The 12,903-nt window shown below is 40.7% G+C and overlaps 1 protein-coding gene across 1 annotated transcript in view; it reads right to left on the bottom strand.

Annotated features, from left to right (window-relative positions):
- The window catches only part of MORC1 (MORC family CW-type zinc finger 1), a 171,955-nt gene that overhangs the window by 157,006 nt on the left and 2,046 nt on the right, over positions 1–12,903 (bottom strand). Inside the window, exons 2-4 of the mRNA XM_027581731.2 lie at positions 10,776–10,829; positions 8,548–8,582; positions 2,055–2,123 (exon numbers count right to left, since the gene is read on the bottom strand). Coding sequence (XP_027437532.2) covers positions 2,055–2,123; positions 8,548–8,582; positions 10,776–10,829 — 158 coding nt within the window. The remainder of the gene's footprint in view (positions 1–2,054; positions 2,124–8,547; positions 8,583–10,775; positions 10,830–12,903) is intronic.

Below are 12,903 nucleotides of genomic sequence, written 5' to 3'. Positions count from 1 at the left end.
ATTACTGGGAGTATAAATTATATCCCAAAGTACGGAAAACCACTAAGGGCTTTAAAAAAAGGGGAAGGATATGACGTGATTTATATTATAGATATCTTTTTTTAAAAGATTTCATTTATTTATTTGACAGAGAGAGAGAGAGCACACAAGCAGGGGGAGCAGCAGAGGAAGAAAGAGAAGCAGGCTCCCCACTGAGCAGGGAGCCCGATGCGGGACTCGATCCCAGGACCCCGGGATCATGACCTGAGCTGAAGGCAGACGCTTAACCAGCTGAGCCACCCAGGTGTCCCAATTTCCAACCGATGTTAACAGGAATTGCTCTCTCAACACTAGTAGGCTTTTAAAAATAGTCCTGTATATGTCAGGGCACCTGGGTGGCACCCCACATCGGGCTCCCTGCTCGGCGGGAAGCCTGCTTCTCCCTCTCCCACTCCCCCTGCTTGTGTTCCCTCTCTCGCTTTCTCTCTGTCAAATAAATAAATAAAATCTTTAAAAAAAAAAAATAGTCCTGTATATGTCAACTGATGTATGAGTTCCTTCTGAAGATCTGAATATTTGCCACTTTTCTGTGTTTTCGTCATTTTGCTTATGGCTGTATTATAAAAGGAGTTGCTTCTTTTTCTTTTTTTCTTTAAGGAAATGCCTTAGGATATATCAGATATTCTGTTACTTAAACATTCAGGAAAATGAACTAAATGGTCAGCCTAGAAGTGAAAAACAAAACTGTTTTTTCATCATAATTTTCTCACAAACTGTCTTCTTTCTCTTATTTAAACACTAAGGAACCAAAAAAAAGAACAAAATAAATAAATAAATACACAAAGAAACAAACACTAAGGAACCAACAATACTTAGAGTCAAAATCACCTGGAAAAATCAAAATTATCCTGACAAAGTCAGAACAAGACCTGAGTAAGAGATTTCAGCATTTTCTAAACTTCCTAATAATCTCCGACTATTCATACCAAGGGAGCACTTCAGAGACTAGCAAGAAGATAACTGCTTTACGTTGTATTCTGAGCTTCCAGCAGTGATGAGCATCCTTTCCGCTGGTATAGAATAGACCAGAACTGCTCCCTATTACTTGAACTCCCCTCACGATTTTTTTAACCTAGTGGTCAAAAATCCTGTTTTGTGGGTCATAGACAAGTGTTAAAAAGAATTCAGGGATAAGCTATCCCAAATGAGTCAAAGCCCTTATTAGAGGGAATAACATTTCAATTTCACGGGATGCCTGGGTGGCTCAGTTGGCTCAGGTCATGATCCCAGAGTCCTGGGATCGAGTCCCACACCGAGCTCCCTACTCAGCGGGGAGCCTGCTTCTCCCTCCGCCTGCCGCTCCCCCTGCTTGTGCTCGCGCTCTCTCTCTCTCTCTCTCTCCCCCTCTTTCTCTCTGACAAATAAACAATAAAATCTTCAAAAAAAAAATCAATTTCACAGTAAACTGGTATTGTGCACCTACTGTGTGTTGTGTTTTGGCTAGCCTTGAAGGTACCAAAAAAAAAAAAAAAATCATGCAATGAATTGTAGATGTGTTCATTATGGTGAGAATAGCTGACTGAAGCTACTAAACCTTTGAACATGCTGAGAAAAACCAAACAGCTAAAAACAAGGAGAGGTAACCTCTTCCTCAAGGTTAAGCAGAAAATTAAAAATAGCCTGAAGGCACTGGAAACTGCCTCAGGGCTCTTGCAAGCAATACCTGAAGGGGAGGCTCAAACAATCTCAAAATCCACCCAGTTACCCCACCTTTTCCATTCATTCCCAGATGTTTTTTTCTCACAAGTAATCATACCTTCTTCTTTTCATCTTTCTTGCAATATTTATCTGCCATTCCCTTTTGGTCTTGGCTTTGATGATTACAATGAATTTACTCTGTCAGCTGGAATATTTAAATCCAGAAAGTTCAACAATATGTTAAGTCTGGGGTTTATTTTCCCTTAATAGCTCCATACCTGTTTTTGCATAGATAGCTCAATTTATTTTTATTTATTTTATCGGTTTTCTGACTGTTTCCCAGAACAGCCAGTGAGGTATCTGGATAATTAACTTACCAGGGCTCATACCACATCCATCATCCAGGAAGCACAACATGAACCCACCCTGCAGTTTTTCATTATCCACTGTAAGAGAAAGCAGTTATTACTAATAAATATTGGCCAATTTATTCATCAGAAAGTCATGCTGCTTACATAATTATCTGTCCTCCTCAAAGACAGCCGTGGAGTGACAGAGTTAGGGCACAATAATGGCACCCAGAAAGGTGTCCTGGCTACAGTTTCTCAGGACACTGCAGGAGGAAGACAGTCATGCACCAAGAAGGCTTTAAATTAACATAAAACCTCTACACATTAATAAATTATGTATACAGTGGGGCATGCCCTGCTCCTGGAATCTGACTGGCCTTTAAACTTCAGGTATTTTCCACCCTGGGGGCAGGAATAAAGGGAGATGGTGATGTGACCCCAGGATCCCTCTCTCCCACTGATCCACCTTTATGCCCTTCCACCAAAGCACTAATTCTAAAGCCAATCCAGGCCATTCTTATTAAATTCCTCAGGCTCTCCTCTAAGTAGTTAATTCCCATAAGAGCCATTTGTGTGTGCTTCCTAGTGGCAGCAAATATGTGCCTCTTGAAAATGCATTTGATTTTTGAAAATGGCTAAGTTATTTGGAATCAATTTTGGTGATTAAGAGATATCATTAAGATAACAGAAAATAATCTCTTGTTTAAAAAAAATGGAAAGGTGTAACTAAAACTAATGAGACTAATTTTAATGCTTAGTTTGTGATCTGGCTCTGAGAGGAATTGCAACATTCGGATCTATGACTTCTACCACCTCTCCCTCTCTCTCTCTCTCTCTCTTTTTTTTTTTTTTTTTGATAATAGCTTGAGAAATAGCTTACACACACACAAACTGCCTATGTGTAAAGTGTACAATGGGATGAACTGTGGCATATGTACATACCCATGAAATCATCATCACAATCAAGGCAGTGAACATACCCATCACCTCAGACATTTCCTCAGGTCACTCCACAGTCTTTCCCTTCTGCCCCTTCCATGCCCATCCCCTTACCCCAACCTCAGGCAGCCACAGATTTGCTAACTCTGTACCTATAATTCAGTTGTAGCTCATTTATTAAGTCAACTGTGTTCAACGGTCACCCCTAATCTACATTTTAAAAGTTAAGTAATGTTCAAGATAATCTATAAATACATATCTAAAATACGTACCTAAGCTTTCCGGGTTCATAATTTTATGGTCACATGCCCACTTCTAATCCCCTACCACCCCTACTAATTCCCTCCCTGTCTATAAGCACTTTGGATCTTCCCTACCATTTCATTTTCCCAGTTCTTCTCTCTGCCTGGTCATCCGGAGCGCTTACCTCAACTCCTGTATCAAAATATTCCTCCCCCATTGTAGGTCTTTGCTCTGTGCAACCCCCGCCTCTGGCAGAGGATGACATCTCCGCTATTCAACAAGGGGAAACCAACACTTGTGGAGTTCTTTGCACAGTGTGGTAGTTCTCAACTGTGGCTGAACATTTTAACTGCACAGAGATACCCAAACTAACTGGTCTTGGGTGAGGCTCAGGAATAAACATCCCCTCCAATTATCCTACTGTGTATCAGCACTGGGAACCACCTGATCCAAGCCTCAGGTGGCTCTGCATAGATGCAACAATTGATTTTGCAGCTCTTGGAATAAAGTTCTCATGCAAGGAGCTTGCAGAAAGAAGGGCATTTCTTTGGTGAATAAGTGGGAAAGACTCAAAATTCTCAAGAGACGTATACAGTGCTTACTTTTTCTATAAACTCTAGTGAGGGACTACAGACGATCATAGCCTCGAAATGTAATATCCCCCTACTGTCTACCCTGAAGTTTGGTCTTGTTTATTTCAATTCCTTAAAACTAAGGATTCCAGATAAATTTCTATTACCTGTTAAATATGCACGTCCAAAACAAACCCCAGCACCTTCTCCCTCATCACGCTTACTTCTGATGTTTCCTGTTCAATAAATGGCCATCACTCTGCCATTAGGCTTCAGCTGCCCAAGTCAAAACCTCAGGATTGCCATATGCCTTCTCAATTCCGCCTCCTTAATGCCTCTCAAGTTTGACCACTTTCGCTACCACCATGACACTGCCTTAGCTCAGGAAACCATCATCTCTCTTGTCGATTACAGCAACAGCGGCCTCACTCCTTGCTCCCACTAAGAGCAGAGTGACGACCAATGTGCATTTCACAATAATTTTATGTGTCAACTTGGTTAAGCTCTGGTACCCAGCTGTTCAGTCAAACATTAGTCTAGACGTTGCTCTGAAAACATTTGTGGATATAATTAACATTTACAATCCTTTGACTTTAAGTAAAGCAAAAAAATTCCATAGTGTGTATGAGCCTCATCCAATCAGTTGAAGGCCTTCAAGGCAAAGACTGAGGTTCCCCAAAGAAGCAATTTTCTGCATCAAGACTGCAACTCAAAAGTTGCTCTTGAGTTTCCAGGCTGCTGGCCTACCCTAAAGATTTAGAACTTGAGACTGCAACATCAACTCTTAGTTGGATTTCCAACTAAGCTGGATAAGTAAGTAGGGCCAGCTGCCCTACAGATTTCAACTGCATCAGCCCCCACAATCATGTGAGCCAATTCCTTAAAATCCCTCCCTCTCACTCTCCCCAAACATTCTATCAATATCTATAGATGTAGACAGATACAGATACATATCGATATAGAAATACACATACATAGCTAGAGTGGAGGGAGGGAGGCAGATCATATCTGTCCATCTATCTGTCTGTCTACCTCTGTCCATTTAGCTATCTCCTACTGATTCTGTTTCTCTGAAGAACCCTGATGAATACACTCTCCAAGCTCACCTCTTGTCACTCCCTCCCCACACCCAAACTGCAACCTTCCATTTCCATGCAAATATTCCCTTTAACTAATCTTGAGCATCTCGAACATTTTTGCAACTCCATCGGTGTTCTACGTTCTCTCCATATTCAAGCCCCTGCCTATACGGCCCCTTTTCGCTCTCCACCCCTGATTCACCAGGCAGAAGCCTATTTCCCCTTTAGGTCTTTAGATCCAGTAAGGTTCCTTCTTGGACACCTTCCTCATTCCTACACATCATCGGGTGCCCACAATGTACATTTTCTTTGCAGTTTGTGCTTCCCACCTGTCCGTGTATCTCTTTCCCTTTCAAACTAGTGGCTCTTGCTTTTTAAAACACAGTTGCCTCAGAGGTATGGTGAAAGCTAAGGGCCCTCCTCCCATGAAAGTGAAGATATACACTGTATTTTCTACAGAACCCTGCACTAGGATGCCAATTTCTTAAGAGCAGGCACTGTATGTACTTAACACTTAACCCAGTCTCTGCCACTTGGTAAGCACTTAAAAAAAAAAAAAAAAAAAAGCATTGAATGCAAATCCATGTTTACTAGAACCAATACATATGAACAGATAAAACAAAAATGGCCAAACATGTTTAGTTTGAATTTTATAGTCCTCCCTCAAGTTACCTGGAGAAAACTTAAGATTGGAAAGTAATTCAGGGGCCTCAGTAAATAATTTGAAAACTATTTATTTTTATTTATCCCCATATCAATTCTATCTATTGCTGCATAAGCCTGACCCTGGCTTATTATTTTTTTAAGAAAAATCAGTTTGCTAAGTTGATAGCCATATTGTGATTTGCTGCAATAAAACAGTTTATAACATGAATAGGTACTTTTTTTATGAATAGGTAATTTAAAATCAAAAATCTTAAGTTCAGTTTTTCACAAAACACATAACCTAAATAAAGAAAGAAGTGCCATTTTGAAGTCAAATGGCAAAGACTGTTGTGTGTGTGTGTGTGTGTGTGTGTGTGTATGCCAACTGCTAGAAAAAGTTGGGGAAATGAGTACTACCATGCCCTGCTGGTGTCCTGCCATAAACCCAAAAGAACATAACAAGTGAATTTCAATGACATTTGTTGTACTTTGTGATTTTGGATAATTCTTCTTAACCCGTTGACCCTTCATCAATAATATGTGTACTCTGGGTACACTTCTTTGGGGGCACCTGGTTGGCTCAGTCAGTTAAGTGTCTGCCTTCAGCTTAGGTCATGATCCCAGGTCCTGGGATCGAGCCCAAGTCAGGCTCCCTGCTCACTGGGGAGTCTGCTTCTCCCTCTCCCTCTGCCCCTTCCTTCCCCCCGACACCATGCTCGCTCTCTCATGCTCTCTCTCTCACACACATAAATAAAATCTTTGAAAAAATATATATATACATGCTCTGAATGAAATGCAACTTAAATCATTTCCCCTTCTCCATTTCTAGGACCACTGCCCTAGTTCAAATTCTCACTAAATCTTCCATAGGTCATTTCCATAGCCCCACACCCCTGCTATCCCTTCACTCACACTTCTACAGACCATCCTACATGCTATGGCTGGAGAAGCTTTCTTTGAAAAGGGCACATTTCTAATTTGCCAAATGATATTCTCAAAATTCTTCAATGGTCACTGTCTATAGAAAAAAATCTTAGCATGGCATTGAAGGTGTTCATCTACTTGGCTCTAACAATTAGCTTTAGTCAACCTAGCCTACTCATTGTTCTCTGACTGCTTTTTCTCCAAATATCTACACAGCTCGCTCCCTCACCTCACTCAGGTCTTTGATGGTACATCACCTGGTTAGAGAAACTCTCCCTGCTCACCTCATGAAAAATAGTATACCCTGCCAATCACTCTCTGTTCTCTTTTCCCATTTTCTTTTTCCTCTTAGCACTTTTCATTGCTTGGTGTATCATTTGTTCACTTCCTTATTGTCTTTCTCTCCCCCGTGAGAATGCACATTCCTGAGAACACATATTTAGTCACACATGTTGCCCCATGCTCTATCCCTAGCACCTGGAGTAACTATTTTGTTCATTCATGACAGACACTCAATAAACTGTTATTGAATAAATGAATCTCTGAAATTATCTACCTCCATCCTCTTTCTCACAATAATTCCTCAGACAGGGATATTCTTTTTTTTTTTTTTTTTTACACTAGACAAAAACCACATCTATATTTTAGGCCCTAGCTCTTTAATATGAGGTATTCTTTCTCTGTGTTCCTACCATATTTTGAGTCTCTCCTGAGCAAGAAACACTTATTCTATTTTACACTATCTGATGGGATACGTAAGGGAAGACCCATTCTTCTCCACTACTGGTATTTCCTTCCATGTGGAATGGAGTGCCATTAATATTAGTAAAGGGGCCCTTCTCTGTCCCTTGACTCACTTATCACTCATCTGACTGGTAATCTAGGGAAGAATCACCTAGGGAGGCTCAGTTCAGAGCTCTCCTGTTCCCCCTTGGGAGTGAGCTGCCTGCAGAGTGCATGAGCTCTGCTCCGCTCGCCCCAGGCAGACCAGTGTTGAGGGGAAGCCTGACTCCACAGGTTGGGCAAGTATCTGATTCCGGAGTATAATCAGCAAATCCACTGGATTTCTCACACTAAGCTCCATTTTTGGACAAATGAATCTAGCATTTTTGAATGAATAATAAAGACTGACCCTCTTGACCTTCTCAAACTTTTCAGAACCTGAAGAGTAGAAAGGGAAGAACATTCATTTATTATGTTTTCTCAGATGTCTCGAGATGTCCATGTCTCTCTGCCTTATGAACCAGAAGCACCCACCTAACACAGGATCTTTTTTCTTTTTTTTTCTTTTTAGAGTATGCTTCACGCCCAATATGGGGCTTGACCTCACAACTCTGAGATCAAGACCTGAGATCAAGAGTCAGATGCTCTACCAACTGAGCCATCCAGGCACCCCACAGGATCTTAAACACTTAAAAAATTGAATTGAACTAAGCTGCTTTTTAATTATAGATACAGATTTACATCGTGGACCATATCCTCTTGCTTGTGTTCAACAGCCAATGTTTTCAGGACAGCTGACAGAATCAGAGTTGGGGATCAGTTTTAACACTGCAGACATTTATCCAGGTAGTCATTAAACACAAGACTGGATCGCAGAACCTAAATTCATTTGCATCATATTCTAATGAAATGAACTAATAAGTACAATAAATATTTGGTGACTAAAGATGAAGTCAGTGAAGAAAACATATCTTGTTTGAATTTTAGAACTCTCAAACATTCATACTTCACATTCACTTACACGCTTTAAAACTGTGATAAGTTGAGAATGATGTATACTTAATTATGAATAACCATTAAGTTAATGTGCTTTTTAAAATAAAACTGTTTTCTTGTGGCAGGCAAATTGATGGTTCCACATCACTCTGATGCTTTCACAAAACCCTGGAAGATCTAATTTTGTAAATGGGTCCCCTAACAAGTGAACAATTCCACTCTCAGAGTATACTTTTCTCAACCTGGCTCCCCATAGGGTCACTGTACTCACAAAGCACTTAAATTACATTAAAAATCTATAAAAAGTGCTTCGATTTCATGAAATAAAATAAAAGCAAAATAACTATAGGCTTTTCCATTAGAAGGAAAAAAAAAAAGGAAGAAAACAAATATGCTCACCTGAAAACACATCAAGTCTTGCAGCCCCTGCATCTCTGGAAACAATATAAAAATATCACTGCTTCAATATGAAATTATGTTTTAAAAAATTACCTTAATCTGAATTGCTTATGTGAGAGGTATAACCTATTGTCAGATAGCTAACAATAGAGAAATCCACTTAAATTGCTTCAAAACAATTACTAAAATGTTTTGCTCTACATTTATGTACTAAGACCTATGATCACTCATCATTTAAGAATGTTACAAAACCCTGAAACTTGGAAATTTAAAAGAAGAGATGGAATTTAGTGGTACTTACACAAAAAGCTCACCAAAAATGGATATGAATATTAAAAAAAAGTTAGTTGGCTAATAATCCATAAATTGCAGAAAGAGTTTCATGATATATTTTAGTCCCCCAAAAAATGAAAAGAAAAAGCAAATTACTAATTGATATGTACTGTATGATCACAGGTTTTTAAAGATGATATACAAGTCTATATATGTAAGGAAAGAAATCAAAACAGTGCTTTTCTCCAGACCAGAGGTTGGCAAATTATGGACCAAAAGCCAAATGTGGCCCACCAACTGTTCTTGTAAATAGTTTTATTGGAATACAATCATGCCCATTCATTCACATATTGCCTATGGCTGCCTTCACACCACAATCGCAAAGTTGAGTAGTTTCAACAGAGAACACATGGCCTGCAAAGGGGAAAATATTTACTATCTGGTCTTTTACAGAGAAGCATGCTGATACCACCTCCCCTGTGCCATGTGATGAGACTACTGATGACTTTCTTTTTCTTATTATTTTCTCAGTTTTCTACAACTCACAGATATTGTGTATTTTTTTAATTTTTAAGTAGAAATTTTAGAAGAAAAAAAACAAGAGCCAAAAGACCCTGGTTTCAATGTGAGGGATGAAGACAACGAGGATGGCAGTCTTAGCTGATGCAGAAGTGGTTGTGTTGAGTAAGGGAAGCTCAGAATAATAACAACCATTGGGTCTCTAATCGCGAAATTTGAGTCTCTCCCAAAACTTCCTCCAATTCCAACCCAAAACTACACCAGATGAGTCTGAGTAGGTACACAAACTTGTTCTACAAGCCTTCAAAGTTGGCCCCTTAGCTCCTTCCTCCAGCCAACTGCTCTTTTAAGCCCTTCCTTTATGGAAATTCTGGAGGCACTACTGCCATTTCTTGGAGCATTTTCTGTGTGTCAAATAAGCACTGAATGAAGTATTTTTAAGCCTTTTCTCCTAATCCTTACCACAATCCTAGGACATATAAGTATCATTGTCTCCATTATATAATTATACATTATACAAAATACCATGCACACAATAGGTGCTCAGTAATGCCACTGCCCCGAAATGGAAGTTTTCAAAGGAAGAGTTTCTTCGTAGAGAAATGCCATGGGATAAGATATAGAAAAATCATTCACCTCTACAGCATATTAAGACATCTTATAATAAGCTTTGTGCTTTAGCCCCGGTACTTTCTCTCTGATCAGCTGGCATATCAGGTAGAGGCCCTGAACCATCTCTTCCTATACTGCCACATTTTTTTCCTGCTGTCTACAACATTCTTTTAATATCCTCCAGCTTTAATTTTGACAACCACAGGAAACCATCAAACTCTTAAATGATATAAAATAATTTCTTAGAATAACACAGGGACTTTATAAAGACCTTCTTCATGAGAACAACTAAGCATCTTGAGTAAGTCTATTAAACAGCTTCATGTGATGTCTACTAGCATCTGAGCAGCCTTGGCAAACTGCAATGTCTGCTGCAGACAGAGGAACTGAGGAGTTCAGGCTGGCTGTGGGGGCCACCACTGGGAACAGCAGAGCTGAAGGCACAGACTAGTCCCAACAGAGCACCTGCTATGTGCCTGAGCCCACTGAGCAACCTCAAGGCTGCTACTTCTAATCTTTAAAAAAAGGGGGGGGAGGGAGTGAGGGCAGGAGACCCAGATTTCTTGTGTGGCACCTCCTGTTCCTTAAACTTTATAAACAATCCCTTCTTTGCGTCCTTTTCTTTATAACTCCCATGTAAACTCTCGCCCTGTGTCCAAAAAACAGGAAACAGGCTAGACTTGGTCAGAGGCCTGCCAGTTTACAGATGCTGCTCTGAGAACTGTTTTATTGATCACATTTCTCTCACTCCCCTGGGTCTGAAGTCAAATTTTCCTTGCCAATCTCCTTCTACTACACAGAGGTGGTTTACAGACAAGCCTTACCTTGCATTGTCCAGCAATTCGGCCAGCGCTCCAAAAAGGAAACTGTGCGTGGTGCTGATAAAGAAAGAGGGAAAACCGAAAGTTAAACCAACTCTGTAATCAATGTAAAAGCTTCAAGATAACTTGCAGACAAACGTACTCCAGTTCAGGACAGATAATCAATTAAGGACTTATTCTAGAAACAACTTTCTCAGCACGGTCAAGATTCTGAAGTAGATGCGGTCTGTTACAAAGCCAAGGCTAAGAACACGATTGCCAAAATAGCCTGTCTGTTCCTAATAAAACAAAGACTTCAAGGACTTTACTGTACTTATAGCATTGATGTTTTAAAATTGCTTTATAAGCATTTATGCAAGGTTTTTTGGAGAACTTGCCATTAAAATTGTCTTATTTAAGGTCAAATTATTTCTGAAAGATCTTGATCGAAATCCTGGTATACCAAAAGGCCCTAAGACTCCATCTGTGGGCACAGGCACCGGCAGGGGACCCCTGTTTGCCCCATTAATCTCTATTTTGCTGTAGGCCCTTTTCTCCCCTGAATTACCTGTGGTCACTCCTCCCTGTACCCCTTCATGCTAGGACCTGCATGACAGAACACACTGGACAGCCCTCACTACTAATGCTCTGAAGGCTGAATATTCACCTGTGGGTGAAATCAGGCTGCCTTCAGGGGCCCACACTTGCTTTTCATTTCTTGATGTGGTTATTTCAATCAGCAGCTTTATCACAGCATTAAGGGAAGATCTGGTCTGCAATTTTCTTTTTATATTTAGTAAACAGGTAGCAGAAGCAAGAGAGACCCATTTATCAAAATATATCTGCTCATATGTCGAGAAGAAAGATCATCTGCACTGGCTCAGAGATTCCAAAAACCCCAGGCCACAAGACAATACATTATCTGAAAGTTCATTTTATTTTAAGATTTATTTGAGAGAGAAAGAGAGAGCGCTAACAAGCAGCGGGAGCGGAAGAGGGAGAGAGAGAATCCTCAAGCAGACTGAGCAGGATCCAGCTGGATCTCCGATCCAGCTCAGGGCTGGATCCCAGGACCCTGAGATCACAGCCCGAGCCAAAATCAAGAGTTGGAAGCTTAACCAACTGCACCACCCAGGTGCCCCTCCATTTTGGGGGAATTTTAACCTTTAAACACATGCTGATGTGGGGTCTCTGGACTCAAGTCAGCTTTCCAGTTTATAATTTAAAAAATAACTAAATACAATTGCTGCGAAAAGATGGGGGGACTTCACTCAAAAGAAATCTAGTGTATAAAAATCTAAAACAGAGCAGAAGTGAAGGTTATATGCTTTATGAAAGCGTCACTTGAAACCACAAGACTTTCTAGTGAATTTAAAACACATGATTCAATATACAAAAATTCAACATAAACAATACTTCAGGAAAGTAACTGTAGTCATTCTGACCAAGAAGTGCCATAGAAGTGTCTATATTATTTCACTCAAGATTTTAACACACTGCCCGCCATGTGCCAATGTGCACAGAGAAGGTCTTGTCTGTCTGAGTCCCCCTTGGGACTCAAGCCAGTGGAGGGATATAGAAAAACATACAAGTAAACAAACAAAGATGATATAGCAGATCATGGTTAGATGCTAGGAAGGAAGGGTGATGAGGAAGAGTAATGGTAAGGAGAGGACACCGTGATCAGGGAGAGCCTCTCTTCATAGAAGACATTTAAATTGAGCCCTGAAGGCTGAGAACTCAGCTCCTGGCAGAGCTGGAATGGAAACTCTGCAGCGAGAGAAGCAGCTGCAAAGACAATGACGCAGAAAGGAGCCAAGGAGGCCAGTATGCTCTGGCTATGTACGATAAAACAGGGAGATGATGCTGAGATGCGGGGTGGCCGGTCATGCACTGCCCTCTACTCCATGCTCAGGAGCTCATACTCAGCCTACATGTAACTGGAAACCACGGTCATGTTTTAAGAAAAGCGACATATCTGTCTTGCTTTTTAAAAATCTCACTCGGGGGGGGGGGGGGAGCCTGGGTGGCTCAGTCGGTGAAGCGTCTGCCTTCAGCTCAGGTCATGATTTTGGGGTTCTGGGATTGAGCCCCGCATCGTTGGGCTCCCTGCTCAGCACTTCTCCCTCTGTCTCTGCCCCTCCCACTCCCC

The sequence above is a fragment of the Zalophus californianus genome, chromosome 1 (assembly GCF_009762305.2).
Source record: "Zalophus californianus isolate mZalCal1 chromosome 1, mZalCal1.pri.v2, whole genome shotgun sequence".
NCBI lineage: Eukaryota > Metazoa > Chordata > Mammalia > Carnivora > Otariidae > Zalophus > Zalophus californianus.
This window is presented reverse-complemented; position numbering and strand designations above follow the sequence as displayed.